The sequence below is a fragment of the Triturus cristatus genome, chromosome 1_2 (genome assembly GCF_964204655.1).
Source record: "Triturus cristatus chromosome 1_2, aTriCri1.1, whole genome shotgun sequence".
Lineage (NCBI taxonomy): Eukaryota > Metazoa > Chordata > Amphibia > Caudata > Salamandridae > Triturus > Triturus cristatus.
In genome coordinates this window covers 926,387,145-926,407,522 of record NC_140580.1, presented here as the reverse complement: position 1 = coordinate 926,407,522, position 20,378 = coordinate 926,387,145, and the positions used below count along the sequence as shown (strand labels likewise).

Sequence of the window (20,378 nt, the reverse complement as noted above, 5' to 3'; positions counted from 1 at the left end):
TTAGTACTAACATTGACCGCATCGGGAGAGAGGATGTAGTTTTAACTGCAGAGGTCACATCAGGTTCCCGTAACTTACATCAATTTCCACTGGGACTGGAGGCTGCCGGTTTGCGGGGCTCGGTGAGCCAATACAGTTGGGACACCACTTGGTGTTTGAGAGGCACGTCACTGTATGGGTTTCCACGACGAACTTCAATAACCAGCATGCATTTGGTCTCAGTGGAGCACAAGATGAATGCCAGCTGCAAGCAGAGGCAGGGCATCAACACAAGAATGGGAGTGACTATACAAACGTCACAGGACTTTAAAATCAACCCCCAGCGAGAAACCCAGCTTAAGGAAACTGGCACTGAAGAAAGCATAACTGCTGAAACGCGTCTGCCTGGCATTTCCCGACTTTCTGCATGACTCGTGCTGTTTAAATTGGAATAAATCCTTTTGTGAACCTCAGCATATGTTGGGCTCATTCTTGAAGGCTGGTGAGCATTGGACTTTATGTTTTGCCAGTTTATTGACACTGGCTACCTGCATGCCGTCTCTGTCTGGTGCGACGCACCAAGCAGCATCCTTTGGTTATTGTGTTTCACTACAGCGCATTGCCCCCTCTTGCGAGTCATTAGTACTAACATTGACCGCATCGGGAGAGAGGATGCAGTTTTAGCTGCAGTGGTCACATCAGTTTCCAGTAACTTACATCAATTTCCACGGGGACTGGAGGCTGCCGGTTTGCGGGGCTCGGTGAGCCAACACAGTTGGGACACCACTTGGTGTTTGAGAGGCCCCTCACTGTATGGGTCTCCACGACGTACTTCAATAACCAGCATGCATTTGGTCTCAGTGGAGCACAAGATGAATGCCAGCTGCCAGCAGAGGCGGGGCATCAACACAAGAATGGGAGTGGCTATGCAAACGTCACAGGACTTTAAAATCAACCCCCAGCGAGAAACCCAGCTTAAGGAAACCGGCACTGAAGAAAGCATAACTGCTGAAACGCGTCTGCCTGGCGTTTCCCAACTTTCTGCATGACTCGTGCTGTGTAAATTGGAATAAATCCTTTTGTGAACCTCAGCATATGTCGGGCTCATTCTTGAAGGCGGGTGAGAATTGGACTTTATGTTTTGCCAGTTTGCTGACACTGGCTACCGGCATGCCCTCTCAGTCTGGTGCGACGCACCAAGCAGCATCCCTTGGTTTTTGTATTTCACTACAGCGTGTTGCCCCCCCCCTTGCGAGACATTAGTACTAACATTGACCGCATCGGGAGAGAGGATGCAGTTTTAACTGCAGGGTTCACATCAGGTTCCAGTAACTTACAACAATTTCCACTGGGACTGGAGGCTGCCATTTTGCGGGGCTCGGTGAGCCAACACAGTTGGGACACCACTTGGTGTTTGAGAGGCCCCTCACTGTATGGGTCTCCACGACGAACTTCAATAACCAGCATGCACTTGGTCTTAGTGGAGCACAAGATGAATGCCAGCTGCAAGCAGAGGCAGGGTATCAACACAAGAATGGGAGTGGCTATACAAACGTCACAGGACTTTAAAATCAACCCCCAGCGAGAAACCCAGCTTAAGGAAACCAGCACTGAAGAAAGCATAACTGCTGAAATGCGTCTGCCTGGCGTTTCTCGACTTTCTGCGTGACTCGTGCTGTTTAAATTGGAATAAATCCTTTTGTGAACCTCAGCATATGTCGGGCTCATTCTTGAAGGCGGGTGAGAATTGGACTTTATGTTTTGCCAGTTTGCTGACACTGGCTACCGGCATGCCCTCTCAGTCTGGTGCGACACACCAAGCAGCATCCTTTGGTTTTTGTATTTCACTACAGCGCGTTGCCCCCCTTGCGAGACATTAGTACTAACATTACCGCATCGGGAGAGAGGATGTAGTTTTAAGTGCAGGGTTCACATCAGGTTCCAGTAACAAACAACAATTTCCACTGCTGGGACTGGAGACAGCCGGTTTGCGGGGCACGGTGAGCCAACACAGTTGGGACACCACTTGGTGTTTGAGAGTCCCCTCACTGTATGGGTCTCCACGATGAACTTCAATAACCAGCATGCATTTGGTCTCAGTGGAGCACAACATGAATGCCAGCTGCAAGCAGAGGCGGGGCATCAACACAAGAATGGGAGTGACTATACAAACGTCACAAGACTTTAAAATCAATCCCCAGCGAGAAACCTAGCTTAAGGAAACCGGCACTGAAAAAAACATAACTGCTGAAACGCGTCTGCCTGGCGTTTCCCGACTTTCTGCATGACTCGTGCTGTTTAAATTGGAATAAATCCTTTTGTGAACCTCAGCATATGCCGGGCTCATTTTTGAAAGCGGGTGAGCATTGGACTTTATGTTTTGCCAGTTTGCTGACACTGGCTTCCGGCATGCCCTCTCGGTCTGGTGCGACGCGCCAAGCAGCATCCTTTGGTTTTTGTATTTCACTACAGCGTGTTGCCCCCCCCTTGCGAGTCATTAGTACTAACATTGACCGCATCGGGAGAGAGGATGCAGTTTTAACTGCAGGGTTCACATCAGGTTCCAGTAACTTACAACAATTTCCACTGGGACTGGAGGCTGCCATTTTGCGGGGCTCGGTGAGCCAGCACAGTTGGGACACCACTTGGTGTTTGAGAGGCCCCTCACTGTATGGGTCTCCACGACGAACTTCAATAACCAGCATGCATTTGGTCTTAGTAGAGCACAAGATGAATGCCAGCTGCAAGCAGAGGCAGGGTATCAACACAAGAATGGGAGTGGCTATACAAACGTCACAGGACTTTAAAATCAACCCCCAGCGAGAAACCCAGCTTAAGGAAACCAGCACTGAAGAAAGCATAACTGCTGAAATGCATCTGCCTGGCGTTTCTCGACTTTCTGCGTGACTCGTGCTGTGTAAATTGGAATAAATCCTTTTGTGAACCTCAGCATATGTCGGGCTCATTCTTGAAGGCGGGTGAGAATTGGACTTTATGTTTTGCCAGTTTGCTGACACTGGCTACCGGCATGCCCTCTCAGTCTGGTGCGACGCACCAAGCAGCATCCTTTGGTTTTTGTATTTCACTACAGCGCGTTGCCCCCTTGCGAGACATTAGTACTAACATTACTGCATCGGGAGAGAGGATGCAGTTTTAAGTGCAGGGTTCACATCAGGTTCCAGTAACAAACAACAATTTCCACTGGGACTGGAGGCTGCCGGTTTGCGGGGCACGGTGAGCCAACACAGTTGGGACACCACTTGGTGTTTGAGAGTCCCCTCACTGTATGGGTCTCCACGACGAACTTCAATAACCAGCATGTATTTGGTCTCAGTGGAGCACAACATGAATGCCAGCTGCAAGCAGAGGCGGGGCATCAACACAAGAATGGGAGTGGCTATGCAAATATCACAGGACTTTAAAATCAACCCCCAGCGAGAAACCCAGCTTAAGGAAACCGGCACTGAAGAAAGCATAACTGCTAAAACGCGTCTGCCTGGCGTTTCCCGACTTTCTGTATGATTCGTGCTGTTTAAATTGGAATGAATCCTTTTGTGAACCTCAGCATATGTCGGGCTCATTCTTGAAGGCGGGTAAGCATTGGACTTTGTTTTGCCCGTTTGCTGACACTGGCTAAAGGCATGCGCTCTCGGTCTGGTGCGACGCGCCAAGCAGCATCCTTTGGTTTTTGTATTTCACTACAGTGCGTTGCCCCCCCTTGCGAGTCATTAGTACTAACATTGACCGCATCGGGAGAGAGGATGTAGTTTTAACTGCAGAGGTCACATCAGGTTCCCGTAACTTACATCAATTTCCACTGGGACTGGAGGCTGCCGGTTTGCGGGGCTCGGTGAGCCAATACAGTTGGGACACCACTTGGTGTTTGAGAGGCACGTCACTGTATGGGTTTCCACGACGAACTTCAATAACCAGCATGCATTTGGTCTCAGTGGAGCACAAGATGAATGCCAGCTGCAAGCAGAGGCAGGGCATCAACACAAGAATGGGAGTGACTATACAAACGTCACAGGACTTTAAAATCAACCCCCAGCGAGAAACCCAGCTTAAGGAAACTGGCACTGAAGAAAGCATAACTGCTGAAACGCGTCTGCCTGGCATTTCCCGACTTTCTGCATGACTCGTGCTGTTTAAATTGGAATAAATCCTTTTGTGAACCTCAGCATATGTTGGGCTCATTCTTGAAGGCTGGTGAGCATTGGACTTTATGTTTTGCCAGTTTATTGACACTGGCTACCTGCATGCCGTCTCTGTCTGGTGCGACGCACCAAGCAGCATCCTTTGGTTATTGTGTTTCACTACAGCGCATTGCCCCCTCTTGCGAGTCATTAGTACTAACATTGACCGCATCGGGAGAGAGGATGCAGTTTTAGCTGCAGTGGTCACATCAGTTTCCAGTAACTTACATCAATTTCCACGGGGACTGGAGGCTGCCGGTTTGCGGGGCTCGGTGAGCCAACACAGTTGGGACACCACTTGGTGTTTGAGAGGCCCCTCACTGTATGGGTCTCCACGACGTACTTCAATAACCAGCATGCATTTGGTCTCAGTGGAGCACAAGATGAATGCCAGCTGCCAGCAGAGGCGGGGCATCAACACAAGAATGGGAGTGGCTATGCAAACGTCACAGGACTTTAAAATCAACCCCCAGCGAGAAACCCAGCTTAAGGAAACCGGCACTGAAGAAAGCATAACTGCTGAAACGCGTCTGCCTGGCGTTTCCCAACTTTCTGCATGACTCGTGCTGTGTAAATTGGAATAAATCCTTTTGTGAACCTCAGCATATGTCGGGCTCATTCTTGAAGGCGGGTGAGAATTGGACTTTATGTTTTGCCAGTTTGCTGACACTGGCTACCGGCATGCCCTCTCAGTCTGGTGCGACGCACCAAGCAGCATCCCTTGGTTTTTGTATTTCACTACAGCGTGTTGCCCCCCCCCTTGCGAGACATTAGTACTAACATTGACCGCATCGGGAGAGAGGATGCAGTTTTAACTGCAGGGTTCACATCAGGTTCCAGTAACTTACAACAATTTCCACTGGGACTGGAGGCTGCCATTTTGCGGGGCTCGGTGAGCCAACACAGTTGGGACACCACTTGGTGTTTGAGAGGCCCCTCACTGTATGGGTCTCCACGACGAACTTCAATAACCAGCATGCACTTGGTCTTAGTGGAGCACAAGATGAATGCCAGCTGCAAGCAGAGGCAGGGTATCAACACAAGAATGGGAGTGGCTATACAAACGTCACAGGACTTTAAAATCAACCCCCAGCGAGAAACCCAGCTTAAGGAAACCAGCACTGAAGAAAGCATAACTGCTGAAATGCGTCTGCCTGGCGTTTCTCGACTTTCTGCGTGACTCGTGCTGTTTAAATTGGAATAAATCCTTTTGTGAACCTCAGCATATGTCGGGCTCATTCTTGAAGGCGGGTGAGAATTGGACTTTATGTTTTGCCAGTTTGCTGACACTGGCTACCGGCATGCCCTCTCAGTCTGGTGCGACACACCAAGCAGCATCCTTTGGTTTTTGTATTTCACTACAGCGCGTTGCCCCCCTTGCGAGACATTAGTACTAACATTACCGCATCGGGAGAGAGGATGTAGTTTTAAGTGCAGGGTTCACATCAGGTTCCAGTAACAAACAACAATTTCCACTGCTGGGACTGGAGACAGCCGGTTTGCGGGGCACGGTGAGCCAACACAGTTGGGACACCACTTGGTGTTTGAGAGTCCCCTCACTGTATGGGTCTCCACGATGAACTTCAATAACCAGCATGCATTTGGTCTCAGTGGAGCACAACATGAATGCCAGCTGCAAGCAGAGGCGGGGCATCAACACAAGAATGGGAGTGACTATACAAACGTCACAAGACTTTAAAATCAATCCCCAGCGAGAAACCTAGCTTAAGGAAACCGGCACTGAAAAAAACATAACTGCTGAAACGCGTCTGCCTGGCGTTTCCCGACTTTCTGCATGACTCGTGCTGTTTAAATTGGAATAAATCCTTTTGTGAACCTCAGCATATGCCGGGCTCATTTTTGAAAGCGGGTGAGCATTGGACTTTATGTTTTGCCAGTTTGCTGACACTGGCTTCCGGCATGCCCTCTCGGTCTGGTGCGACGCGCCAAGCAGCATCCTTTGGTTTTTGTATTTCACTACAGCGTGTTGCCCCCCCCTTGCGAGTCATTAGTACTAACATTGACCGCATCGGGAGAGAGGATGCAGTTTTAACTGCAGGGTTCACATCAGGTTCCAGTAACTTACAACAATTTCCACTGGGACTGGAGGCTGCCATTTTGCGGGGCTCGGTGAGCCAGCACAGTTGGGACACCACTTGGTGTTTGAGAGGCCCCTCACTGTATGGGTCTCCACGACGAACTTCAATAACCAGCATGCATTTGGTCTTAGTAGAGCACAAGATGAATGCCAGCTGCAAGCAGAGGCAGGGTATCAACACAAGAATGGGAGTGGCTATACAAACGTCACAGGACTTTAAAATCAACCCCCAGCGAGAAACCCAGCTTAAGGAAACCAGCACTGAAGAAAGCATAACTGCTGAAATGCATCTGCCTGGCGTTTCTCGACTTTCTGCGTGACTCGTGCTGTTTAAATTGGAATAAATCCTTTTGTGAACCTCAGCATATGTCGGGCTCATTCTTGAAGGCGGGTGAGAATTGGACTTTATGTTTTGCCAGTTTGCTGACACTGGCTACCGGCATGCCCTCTCAGTCTGGTGCGACGCACCAAGCAGCATCCTTTGGTTTTTGTATTTCACTACAGCGCGTTGCCCCCTTGCGAGACATTAGTACTAACATTACTGCATCGGGAGAGAGGATGCAGTTTTAAGTGCAGGGTTCACATCAGGTTCCAGTAACAAACAACAATTTCCACTGGGACTGGAGGCTGCCGGTTTGCGGGGCACGGTGAGCCAACACAGTTGGGACACCACTTGGTGTTTGAGAGTCCCCTCACTGTATGGGTCTCCACGACGAACTTCAATAACCAGCATGTATTTGGTCTCAGTGGAGCACAACATGAATGCCAGCTGCAAGCAGAGGCGGGGCATCAACACAAGAATGGGAGTGGCTATGCAAATATCACAGGACTTTAAAATCAACCCCCAGCGAGAAACCCAGCTTAAGGAAACCGGCACTGAAGAAAGCATAACTGCTAAAACGCGTCTGCCTGGCGTTTCCCGACTTTCTGTATGATTCGTGCTGTTTAAATTGGAATGAATCCTTTTGTGAACCTCAGCATATGTCGGGCTCATTCTTGAAGGCGGGTAAGCATTTGACTTTGTTTTGCCCGTTTGCTGACACTGGCTAAAGGCATGCGCTCTCGGTCTGGTGCGACGCGCCAAGCAGCATCCTTTGGTTTTTGTATTTCACTACAGTGCGTTGCCCCCCCTTGCGAGTCATTAGTACTAACATTGACCGCATCGGGAGAGAGGATGTAGTTTTAACTGCAGAGGTCACATCAGGTTCCCGTAACTTACATCAATTTCCACTGGGACTGGAGGCTGCCGGTTTGCGGGGCTCGGTGAGCCAATACAGTTGGGACACCACTTGGTGTTTGAGAGGCACGTCACTGTATGGGTTTCCACGACGAACTTCAATAACCAGCATGCATTTGGTCTCAGTGGAGCACAAGATGAATGCCAGCTGCAAGCAGAGGCAGGGCATCAACACAAGAATGGGAGTGACTATACAAACGTCACAGGACTTTAAAATCAACCCCCAGCGAGAAACCCAGCTTAAGGAAACTGGCACTGAAGAAAGCATAACTGCTGAAACGCGTCTGCCTGGCATTTCCCGACTTTCTGCATGACTCGTGCTGTTTAAATTGGAATAAATCCTTTTGTGAACCTCAGCATATGTTGGGCTCATTCTTGAAGGCTGGTGAGCATTGGACTTTATGTTTTGCCAGTTTATTGACACTGGCTACCTGCATGCCGTCTCTGTCTGGTGCGACGCACCAAGCAGCATCCTTTGGTTATTGTGTTTCACTACAGCGCATTGCCCCCTCTTGCGAGTCATTAGTACTAACATTGACCGCATCGGGAGAGAGGATGCAGTTTTAGCTGCAGTGGTCACATCAGTTTCCAGTAACTTACATCAATTTCCACGGGGACTGGAGGCTGCCGGTTTGCGGGGCTCGGTGAGCCAACACAGTTGGGACACCACTTGGTGTTTGAGAGGCCCCTCACTGTATGGGTCTCCACGACGTACTTCAATAACCAGCATGCATTTGGTCTCAGTGGAGCACAAGGTGAATGCCAGCTGCAAGCAGAGGCAGGGTATCAACACAAGAATGGGAGTGGCTATACAAACGTCACAGGACTTTAAAATCAACCCCCAGCGAGAAACCCAGCTTAAGGAAACCAGCACTGAAGAAAGCATAACTGCTGAAATGCATCTGCCTGGCGTTTCTCGACTTTCTGCGTGACTCGTGCTGTTTAAATTGGAATAAATCCTTTTGTGAACCTCAGCATATGTCGGGCTCATTCTTGAAGGCGGGTGAGAATTGGACTTTATGTTTTGCCAGTTTGCTGACACTGGCTACCGGCATGCCCTCTCAGTCTGGTGCGACGCACCAAGCAGCATCCTTTGGTTTTTGTATTTCACTACAGCGCGTTGCCCCCTTGCGAGACATTAGTACTAACATTACTGCATCGGGAGAGAGGATGCAGTTTTAAGTGCAGGGTTCACATCAGGTTCCAGTAACAAACAACAATTTCCACTGGGACTGGAGGCTGCCGGTTTGCGGGGCACGGTGAGCCAACACAGTTGGGACACCACTTGGTGTTTGAGAGTCCCCTCACTGTATGGGTCTCCACGACGAACTTCAATAACCAGCATGTATTTGGTCTCAGTGGAGCACAACATGAATGCCAGCTGCAAGCAGAGGCGGGGCATCAACACAAGAATGGGAGTGGCTATGCAAATATCACAGGACTTTAAAATCAACCCCCAGCGAGAAACCCAGCTTAAGGAAACCGGCACTGAAGAAAGCATAACTGCTAAAACGCGTCTGCCTGGCGTTTCCCGACTTTCTGTATGATTCGTGCTGTTTAAATTGGAATGAATCCTTTTGTGAACCTCAGCATATGTCGGGCTCATTCTTGAAGGCGGGTAAGCATTGGACTTTGTTTTGCCCGTTTGCTGACACTGGCTAAAGGCATGCGCTCTCGGTCTGGTGCGACGCGCCAAGCAGCATCCTTTGGTTTTTGTATTTCACTACAGTGCGTTGCCCCCCCTTGCGAGTCATTAGTACTAACATTGACCGCATCGGGAGAGAGGATGTAGTTTTAACTGCAGAGGTCACATCAGGTTCCCGTAACTTACATCAATTTCCACTGGGACTGGAGGCTGCCGGTTTGCGGGGCTCGGTGAGCCAATACAGTTGGGACACCACTTGGTGTTTGAGAGGCACGTCACTGTATGGGTTTCCACGACGAACTTCAATAACCAGCATGCATTTGGTCTCAGTGGAGCACAAGATGAATGCCAGCTGCAAGCAGAGGCAGGGCATCAACACAAGAATGGGAGTGACTATACAAACGTCACAGGACTTTAAAATCAACCCCCAGCGAGAAACCCAGCTTAAGGAAACTGGCACTGAAGAAAGCATAACTGCTGAAACGCGTCTGCCTGGCATTTCCCGACTTTCTGCATGACTCGTGCTGTTTAAATTGGAATAAATCCTTTTGTGAACCTCAGCATATGTTGGGCTCATTCTTGAAGGCTGGTGAGCATTGGACTTTATGTTTTGCCAGTTTATTGACACTGGCTACCTGCATGCCGTCTCTGTCTGGTGCGACGCACCAAGCAGCATCCTTTGGTTATTGTGTTTCACTACAGCGCATTGCCCCCTCTTGCGAGTCATTAGTACTAACATTGACCGCATCGGGAGAGAGGATGCAGTTTTAGCTGCAGTGGTCACATCAGTTTCCAGTAACTTACATCAATTTCCACGGGGACTGGAGGCTGCCGGTTTGCGGGGCTCGGTGAGCCAACACAGTTGGGACACCACTTGGTGTTTGAGAGGCCCCTCACTGTATGGGTCTCCACGACGTACTTCAATAACCATCATGCATTTGGTCTCAGTGGAGCACAAGGTGAATGCCAGCTGCAAGCAGAGGCAGGGCATCAACACAAGAATGGGAGTGGCTATACAAACGTCACAGGACTTTAAAATCAATCCCCAGCGAGAAACCTAGCTTAAGGAAACCGGCACTGAAAAAAACATAACTGCTGAAACGCGTCTGCCTGGCGTTTCCCGACTTTCTGCATGACTCGTGCTGTTTAAATTGGAATAAATCCTTTTGTGAACCTCAGCATATGTCGGGCTCCTTCTTGAAGGCGGGTGAGCATTGGACTTTATGTTTTGTCCGTTTGCTGACACTGGCTTCCGGCATGCCCTCTCGGTCTGGTGCGACGTGCCAAGCAGCATCCTTTGGTTTTTGTATTTCACTACAGCGCGTTGCCCCCCCTTGCGAGTCATTAGTAATAACATTGACCGCATCGGGAGAGAGGATGTAGTTTTAACTGCAGGGGTCACATCAGGTTCCCGTAACTTACATCAATTTCCACTGGGACTGGAGGCTGCCGGTTTGCAGGGCTCGGTGAGCCAATACAGTTGGGACACCACTTGGTGTTTGAGAGGCCCCTCACTGTATGGGTCTCCACGACTAACTTCAATAACCAGCATGCATTTGGTCTCAGTGGAGCACAAGATGAATGCCAGCTGCAAGCAGAGGCGGGCCATCAACACAAGAATGGGAGTTGCTATATAAACGTCACAGGACTTTAAAATCAACCCCCAGCGAGAAACCTAGTTTAAGGAAACCGGCACTGAAGAAAGCGTAACTGCTGAAACGCGTCTACCTGGCGTTTCCCGACTTTCTGCATGACTCGTGCTGTGTAAATTGGAATAAATCCTTTTGTGAACCTCAGCATATGTTGGGCTTATTCTTGAAGGCTGGTGAGCATTGGACTTTATGTTTGTCAGTTTGCTGACACTGGCTACCGGCATGCCCTCTCGGTCTGGTGCGATGCGCCAAGCAGCATCCTTTGGTTTTTGTATTTCACTACAGCGCGTTGCCCCCCCTTGTGAGTCATTAGTACTAACATTGACCGCATCGGGAGAGAGGATGCAGTTTTAACTGCAGGGGTCACATCAGGTTCCAGTAACTTACATCAATTTCCACTGGGACTGGAGGCTGCCGGTTTGTGGGGCTCGGTGAGCCAACACAGTTGGGACACCACTTGGTGTTTGAGAGGCCCCTCACTGTATGGGTCCCCACAACGAACTTCAATAACCAGCATGCATTTGGTCTAAGTGGAGCACAAGATGAATGCCAGCTGCAAGCAGAGGCGGGGCATCAACACAAGAATGGGAGTGGCTATACAAACGTCACAGAACTTTAAAATCAACCCCCAGCGAGAAACCCAGCTTAAGGAAACCGGCACTGAAGAAAGCATAACTGCTGAAACGCGTCTGCCTGGCGTTTCCCGACTTTCTGCATGACTCATGCTGTTTAAATTGGAATAAATCCTTTTGTGAACCTCAGCATATGTCGGGCTCATTCTTGAAGGCGGGTGAGCATTGGACTATATATATATATTCCTCCACGCTGGTAAGTCCAGTCCCTTAAATTACATTATTGTTGCATTTTTTCATACCGCAACACCCAACATAGGAAGCCAACGCATTTTGGCTTCTGCCTTCAACTGGGCAACTCTATTCCCACAACCATGGTGATTTTTAAAAGAAATTATCGTCACATGACCCTCATCCACTTCTCTTCAGGAACAACTAGACTCACCAGTGCATGTTTCAGATCACATCTTGGCCGCCATATTGGAGTCCCCTTTCATCATATAGCCCTTTACATCTGTAACCCCTTTGTTTCTTTAGTTTCCTAATTCAACACGAAACGTGAAATGCAATTGAAACATGCTGGCTAAGCTGTTCCTCATATAAGCATCTTGGTATTAGCACTTATTTGTTAACAATATTTCACACTTGTTTTAAAGTGCAAGTGCCTCTTTGTAAACAATCTTCCTCTATGTTGTATCCACTATGCTGCAATTAGCCCCTATTTATAAACAATAATACAAAATTGTTTTAAAGTGTGAGTACCTTTTTGTAAACAATCTTCCCCTTTGGTGTATCCACTATGCAGCAGTTATTCAAATAATTAATCCTCCTGGTAGAACATTCCTTATATCTCAATTTGACTATAAAGTGCAAAATGCAATTATATAGACAATCTAACCACGCTGCCATATGTTGTAATGCAGCTGTTTTTCAGCTATGCACCTTGGGTGTAGATGGCTCTTTATAGACATTATTCCACAATCCTCTCTAACGTGCAAGTGCCTATTGATAAACAATCTTCCTCGAATTCTATAAAGAACTACTGCCAATACATAGATACACAAATCATCCCTGTTTCGAAAAGTGCAAATGCATATATGTGGATACTACCCAGGCAAGAACAAGTGTATCCAACTTAAGGTGCTGCTGGTATGTCTGAGGGTACACTTGTCTGTCTGTAAACCATATATATAGATCATATACCCAGGTTACACTAACCGATTAAAAATACCATGAGTTCTGCTCCCTTAAACAATACAACGATACTAAGGCATCACACATGTTCCACGTTCTTGTGTATACAAACCGGGGCCATTGGACTCCACATATATAACCTGTTCAACCTGAATACTCCAATGAGTCTTCTGTGTTCCTAACTCCCATCCTATAAAGTCCCTGTGCAAATTAAATATGCAAAAAAGACTTGTACATTTTAAATACAACAAGAATTGTATAAAAATCCACTAAAAACGCACTCAAATCCAGAACAAGATCAGCTTTGGGATGCAATTCATGAGAAACAAATGTTATCCCTCAAAGGTGAACATGTAGCTCAGCATCAAGATTATGGCCCCATGGCTTTTCCGTGCCTAAAAGTACAATCATCCTCAATTCACATTGACGCAGTTCAAGATCCCCGTTTCCTCTGCATGGGTGGACCTTGACGTGCTTATTGTCATAATAGGGTAAAGCTGTCAGATTGCCTTGATGTACCTACCACCAATGCTTAGCCATGGGGTAAATTCTATCCTGATGTTTAATATCTCTGATGTGCTGTAGGATCCTGAGTTTGACCTCATTAACAGTACTTCCTACATGCATGCCACAACCGCATTCCAGCAGATAGACCACAAACTCAGTTTTGCATGTAATCTTCTCCCTGATCTTGCAGGTTCTTCCCTCAAGGGCCTCATATGTGGTACAATTAGATCCAAATTTACAGGCTTTACATGTGGCACATTTCTTGAAGCCCTGATTTCTACTAGTAATCCAGTCCAGTTCCGGGTGGAACATAGATCTAGTTAACATATCGGCCAAGGAACGAGCATTGCGATATGTAATGCTCGGATGCTGGCCTACTACCTCTGTAAGATGTTCATTGTGTTGCAATATATGACTGTTTCGTATGATCAGGGCACAGATCGAGTTGTGTTCCATAATATAGCCTATCAAGAATCAAATCTCCTGGTCAGGTCTATTGATCTTTCCTGGTGTGGCATTCATCTGTGTGGTGGTAAATATTAATAGCTATCTTTTCTTGGTCAAAACTCTGTTTAGTTTCCCTTAGGACCTGCTCTGGATATCCTCTTTCTAAAAATCGCAAAATCATAGACCTGGCTTCCATTTCAAACAATTCATCTGTGGAGCAGATCCTGTATGCTCTCAAAAGTTGACTGTATGGTATGCTTCATTTCAATGAGCGATGGTGCACACTATTCTCATGCAATATTGAATTGCAGGCCGTTTTCTTACGAAATATAGGAGTTTGGATCAATTAATCTCTGACTTGCAACTTTAAATCCAAGAACTCAATTTCATGTGTGCTCCACGTCACAGTCAATTGTATATTGTATGGATTCCTGTTAAAGGATGTTACGTACTTTTTCAAAGATGCCTTGTTCCCATCCTATATGATAAAAACATAATCTATAAAGCGTACCCACATCGCAATCTTGTCAATGTGGTGTGCATTACAATTAGCCCATGCCACTTCTTTCTCCCACCAATCCATATAGATGTTTGCATATATAGGGGCATACTGGCCCCATCGCTGTGCCTTGTTTCTGGAGATACACCTTCTTATCGAAAGCAAAGACATTATGCGTGAGGCAGAACGAGAGCATCTTGAGGAGCATCTTAGTGTGTTAGGCAAGGTTCAAAGATCTTGATGTTAAAAACTAGCGGCAAGCCTCAATCCCATACTCATGAGAGATGGATGTATAGAGAGCGCAGACTTTCATAGTTACCATTAAGTAAAAATTATTTTTATGCTAAAATCTGCAGATTATGTGGCAGATGATGGATTATGTGGCAAATGCGGCACATCTATAATTATGTGAAAATTGCCACTGCAACACAATCACATAATTCCAGTGGCCCTGATTATAGGCCCCAGGGAGACCATCCCCCAGAGCTGAACTGTGTAGTAAAGTGGAAGGGGCCACTCGGGTCCCCCCACCGAGCCTTACAAAGGCCCTGGGAAGCTCATCCCACAGGGCCATCATTTTAAGCAAAAGGGAGGGTGGCCATGCAGCCCCTCTCTCTGAGCCTTTAATGGCCCAGCCCCAGGATACAGTAGTTTCCCTGCCTTCACCGGCACAGGCTATAAAATCTGTGTTTGCTCCAGTCTGTTAGGCGCAGTTTGAAATTTCCAGCCAAACAGGAGCAAACACTAAGGATCACACCAGCGTATCACAGGAAGACCGCCAAACTTGTACTCAGACCGCCCGCCGGATTATGAGTTGAATCCTGGCAGGCAGTGCATGGTGCGGGGGTCCCACGGCAGTGCCTTTCTAAGACTCAAAGGAGAGCCTTAGAAAGGCACCGCCTTGGAAGCGTCGCAGCACATTCCTGCACAGGAGGAAATGCACCATGTTGTGCATATCTTCCTGTGCAAGAACAGGGGGTGCTGACATACAGGGGGGTACACCAGGTGCCCCCCTGTATGCACCCCCTTGCACAAAGGCAACAGGCTGCCCTGCTAGGGCCCCCTTTGTTTCCTCACCGCCACCCTTTTCAGTGAGGAAGCTCGTAATATGCTTGGCGGTGCTACAGTGGCATCCATAGCATATTACTTCCATCGGACCACTGTGCCACTGCTGCAGGATTACGGATCCCCGGCGGTAACAGAGATCCAGTGTGGTCCAACCGCCAAACTTGTAATACGGCAGGTGGACAGCCAATATAGTGGGTCACAGAACGCCACTGAGAGTATGGCAGTCCAAGGACCCCCATAGTCATAATCAGGCCCCAAGTCTGCTCCCAGGCAGCGGGCGATTCAAACATGCTCTCACCAGCTGGGAGCAGACTTGTGATCTGTTACCACCCTCGAACTGATGCAGGTAGGAAAATAGAACAACATATTGCTCCTACCTGGAGGGAGCAAGCAAAGACAGCTGCTCCCTCCGGACGGGAGCAATGATGGCTCCTGCACCATGCGGGGAGCCGGCTGGTGCACTGGGGCTTCCTGAGGCCCCCAACGTGTTGGTTACTAGGTGCCCAGGGTGGGCACCTGGACAACCACCTATAACTGATGCGGGCCCCGAGAGATGGCGTCCCAGGGGCAAAAATAGACTCAGGGAGGGGAGCTTCGGGCCCCTTCCCTTTTTAAAAAAGTTACAGCTCCCGGGGATGGGGTCTTCTTGGTCTATAAAGGCTTTGGAAGAGGGGCCACATGCCCCTTCTCTTTATTAATTACTTGCCCCAGGGGATGGGGGTCCAAGGGGGCCTAATACATCTCAGGGAGGGGGGCCGCACACCACCCTCCTCTTGTTTTATCAAATTTGGCCAGGGGATGTGGTCCCCCGGGCCTGATAAGGTTCGGGGGTGGCCAGGCAGCCCCTTCCCCTTTTAAACAAATATAAGGGCTCAGGGAGGGGAGCCGCATGGCCACCCTCCCAGTTTTCATTGTATTTGGCCCTAGGGGATGTGGTCCCCATTGCCTAATAAGGCTTGGGGAGGGGCCGGGGTTGCATGCCCCACTCCCCTTTTTAGTTGGCGTGGGAACTGGAGTCTTGGGCCCCTAAGGCCTCATAAGGCTTGGGAGGGGGCCATGCAGACCCCTCCCATTTTACATAAAAAAGCTAGGGAATTGGATCCCCGGCCTAATAAAGCTTGGGGAGCGAGGCCACTGGACCCCCTCCTCTTACATTTTAGCCCTGGGGATGAGGTCCGCAGGGCTCAAAAGAGCTTGTGGAGGGAAGCCCCACAGGCTCCCTTCCTGTTTATTATTGTATTTGGCCCCGGTAGATGTGGTTCCCGGGGCTTATTAAGGCTCACGCAGGGGGGCTGTATGCCCCCTCTCCTTTTTAATTAGATTGGCCCCGGGGATGGGGTCCCCGAGGCCTGGTAAGGCTCTGGGAGGGAGGCCATGTAGCTCCCCTCCTCTTTAAAAAAAAAGGCCTCAGGATGGACTCCCCGGGGCCTAATAAGGCTCATGGAAGAGGACTGCACGTCCTCCATCCCCTTAGATTTTGCATGGTCCTCCCCCTGTTTTTATTGCATTTGACCCCGGAGGATATGGTCCCTGTTCACAATTAAGGCTTGGGGAGAGGCTGCATGCCCTCCTTCCCTGTTTAATTGTATTTGGACTCAGATGATAGGGTCCCCAGGGCCTTTTAAGCAGTGAGAAGTGGGTTCACATGGCCCCCCTCCAAGTTTGATTGGAACTGGCACCAGGGGATAAGGTCTCTGGGGCCAATTAAGGCTCTGGGAGGGGGCTGCACACCCCCTCCCCTTAATATTTATGTTTTGGCCCCAGGAAAGGGGGTCCATGGGCCAGAAGGCCAACCCCACGCTGCATGCAACAAAGGCTGTGCGCAATATGGGGTTGGCTGCCTTCAGGGATTTGCAAACAGGACCCAGCTGCAAGACAGGCCCTGCGGCCAACCCCACGCAATGAAAGCCCATGCTCAGCGTGGGGTTGGCAGCCAAAGTCCGTGGGCACAGGGGATTACCGTTACATATGGCAATAAAATATTACTTCAAGTTTAAAAAACTTGAAATTTACTGAAAAAAACTAGGGTTAAAAACAGCTTAGAAATCCACTGTAAAAACAAAGGTTAAAGTAAAGTTATAGTTAGGTGAATATGTGAGTGACAACATTAATGTTTTTAACTCAAAGATCCACAGAAAGTCACTGGTTATAGTTAGCAGAGCTAACTATAAGTTGCGCCCCTGCCTTTCACCTCTTATGATCAACACATATTACATCACTCGTAACATGTTCTATGACATGATTAATGACATCACTGATGACATCATCCAATGAATTTGTTTTATTGTTTATACAGTAGCGGGTAGCTACCATAATACTTTTCTACCTATTTTTGTTTATCCTGTGTCCAGCTAATGGGTGTAAGTGTTTACCAAATGCATGTGCTTCTAATGCATCACAGGTGTGTAGCGGTATCGAACATTTTATATATCTTTGTATTGAAGGATAACCTTGTGTGCAGTCCCAAAAGGGCAAAGATTCTACGTAGTAAATACCAAGACTTGTAAGCAGCCTTGGGTATTAGACTGAATCCTCTCAGCATGACAATTTCTATATAACATAGAAGACTGTGTGCACCAGGTACTAATCTATGTTCATGGGCTTCTTTTGCTTCCAAAGATGGGCCATCTGTAAACTTTTTACCAATGCATGAAGGTTGCAGGTAGTACGATCTTTAGCATCTTCAGACCTTGCTTATTTTAAGCGAATAGTGTCTTTTTTGACAAGTGTTGCATAGAGTGTACACTGTTCTTAGTAGATACTTTCTAATACTGTGTAGTGTATTTCTCACGAGGGTTTCACTGTCTGCAACCAGTGTGGTACAGAGTAAACTCTCTCCATAGACTAATACTGTTTACAGTACCCACTTCTCTACTCATATCAACTTCATTTCTCAATGTAGGTTCAGTGACTGTGAGGGGTTTGATACAGATCAGAGCTGTCCGTAGTAGGGCATTAATTTTGGAACAGACGTTGAGCATCTTGAGGAACTTGACTTTCTCTGAACAGTTGTATACATATTGAACACCATGTACAATGAGAGTTTCCCATATATGTCTGGTTGATCGTTAATGTGAACCCGTGAAGTGTACGGTATAGGGTCAATGTTGCACATAACACAGACTTGCTACATCTAAGGAAGGTGTATCAGTGATGGCATTAACAATGCTTTTTATTATTCTGTGCTATTTTGTACTTACTTTCAGGCCTCTAATGCCATATTAATTTACAGAGTAATATGTACAAGAGAAGCTGGGATGAAGTTATCAGTGATGTAATCAATTATGTCATTTGAGATGTCATCAGTGATGTTATAAATAATGTCACGGAACATGTCTTGAGTGATGTATTATGTGATGTCCGAAGCAGTGCATGGCAGGGTCGCAATTTATAGTTAGCTCTGTTAACAATAACCGGTGTATCTCTGTGTTTTTTTTGTCCAAAATTTTAATATTGTCACCGACATATTCACCTAATTATAACATTACTTTAACCTTTGTTTTTTTTCTCATTGAATATACATAAATATATATTTTAATTTATTATGCAATTTGGAGTGTTACATGTATGTACGTATGTATGCCTGTGTGTGTGTGTGTGTGTGTATATATATATATATCTATATATCTAAATATATATATATATATATATATATATATATATATATATATATATATATATATATATATATATATATATATATATATATGGTATTTGTATAGCATGAATCTAGTCAAAAAGACAATAAAGTGCTGTACAGGGTCAAAGATAAGCATAAAATCAACAAATGATAGGAGAAGAATGCGCTCATTGGATTGTTACTGCATTGTGATGTAGTGTTCTTTAAAAAAGTGTGTCTTCAACTCTTTCCTAAATTAGATCTGCGTTAGGTTGGATTAAGTCACTGACTACTGAATGTTCTAAGGGAGTATGCTGCAGTACCTGAGAGTGACCATGTTTGGTGCTATACTCGCCTCAAAGTTGGGCTGGAGTACATTTAATACTGCTTTGAGACCTTTAGGGTTGCAGTACCTTTAGATTCAGTTTGTGAATAACAATGGTCTCACCCTTTTGTGAGTGGTACATTAGCATGCCTCTCCCTAAAATCCTTTCTGCCCCTCTCTAAACCCCACTTAAATTGTCTTAAACTCCTCCTATTAATGTGTAAATATTCCCCATTTTATAGCTACTCTCCAAGGTCCCATTCACATTTTCTACAAAAACGTTTCCGTAGGAGTATGGAGAACGCCGCCACTTTGGAAGAGATCTCCTCACAGACACGACAGAAGAGTTGGAGATTTTCACTCAGATACCTTGCAGAAAACCTTCTGAGACACAAATCTGCTTACTCCGTTGAGAGAATTTCAGTTTCCGAAGTGGAATATATTCTTATTTTTTTTAAATACAGCCACTGCTGAGCAGGGCATGATTACAGACAGGAAAGGTTCACATTTTGTGTTTTCGGAGTTGCGTAACACAAGAAGCCCATTGGCTCATCCAAGTCTACATTAAAACTTTCTTTCTCTATATTCATTGACTCCCTTTATGAAACAGAGGGTATTTGTAGTACAAATCCCCGAATATGCTGAAGGAATATTAGCAATTTTACTTTGCGTTTGTTGACGCTTAATTAAAAATGAGATATAAAAAGTGGAGGTGATCATTTTTTTTTCATTGAAAGCACTATGGACTTGGTTCCTTTGCCCTGACAGTCTTTCATTCCAGTTCTTGTCCCTCCTCTAAGAGATGTTCTACATTGTTGTTCCTTCTTCTTCTTCCAAATCTACGAAAAAAGGCAGGGATGCTGATGCTGAGGCAAGACCCAGTTTTCTTCTCTTCTTCTACTGTTTCTTTTGCCATGTCTAGGGCCGGAATGTCCTGCATTACAAGGCAAAATAAGAAATAAAATGAACAGCGTTATTTACATCAAATAGTACTCACTTAAATTGACCTCTTACCCACTCCTCCTCCTTAAAGACACACATGTTCTCTTGACCAACAAAATTAAAGAAAGACTAATGCAAACAATATTTAAGCAACTTCATAAAATATTCCTTCTGAATACGATTAACCAGTTCCTTTGTTAGACTGCATTTTTTAAAGGACTGTACAATCCTCTTCTAACTCTATCATGCATTTGGTCACTTAATCCACAGATATTCTATTTACAAACTGAAAGATCGATGTCTAGTCTATCACAACCTGAGCTGTTATAAAATTGATATGTAAGTTGTGTTGAACTGCCATTGTTGAACCCTCACACAATTAAGATTTTGCTTTGGGC

At 46.7% G+C, this 20,378-nt stretch overlaps 1 protein-coding gene across 1 annotated transcript in view; it reads right to left on the bottom strand.

Annotated features, from left to right (window-relative positions):
* Positions 1-19,547: 19,547 nt before the first annotated feature.
* The window catches only part of LOC146868343 (uncharacterized), a 155,329-nt gene continuing 154,498 nt past the window's right edge, over positions 19,548-20,378 (bottom strand). Inside the window, exon 50 of the mRNA XM_085624110.1 lies at positions 19,548-19,972. Within this exon, the coding sequence (XP_085480236.1) occupies positions 19,811-19,972 (162 nt within the window). The 3' untranslated portion in view covers positions 19,548-19,810. The remainder of the gene's footprint in view (positions 19,973-20,378) is intronic.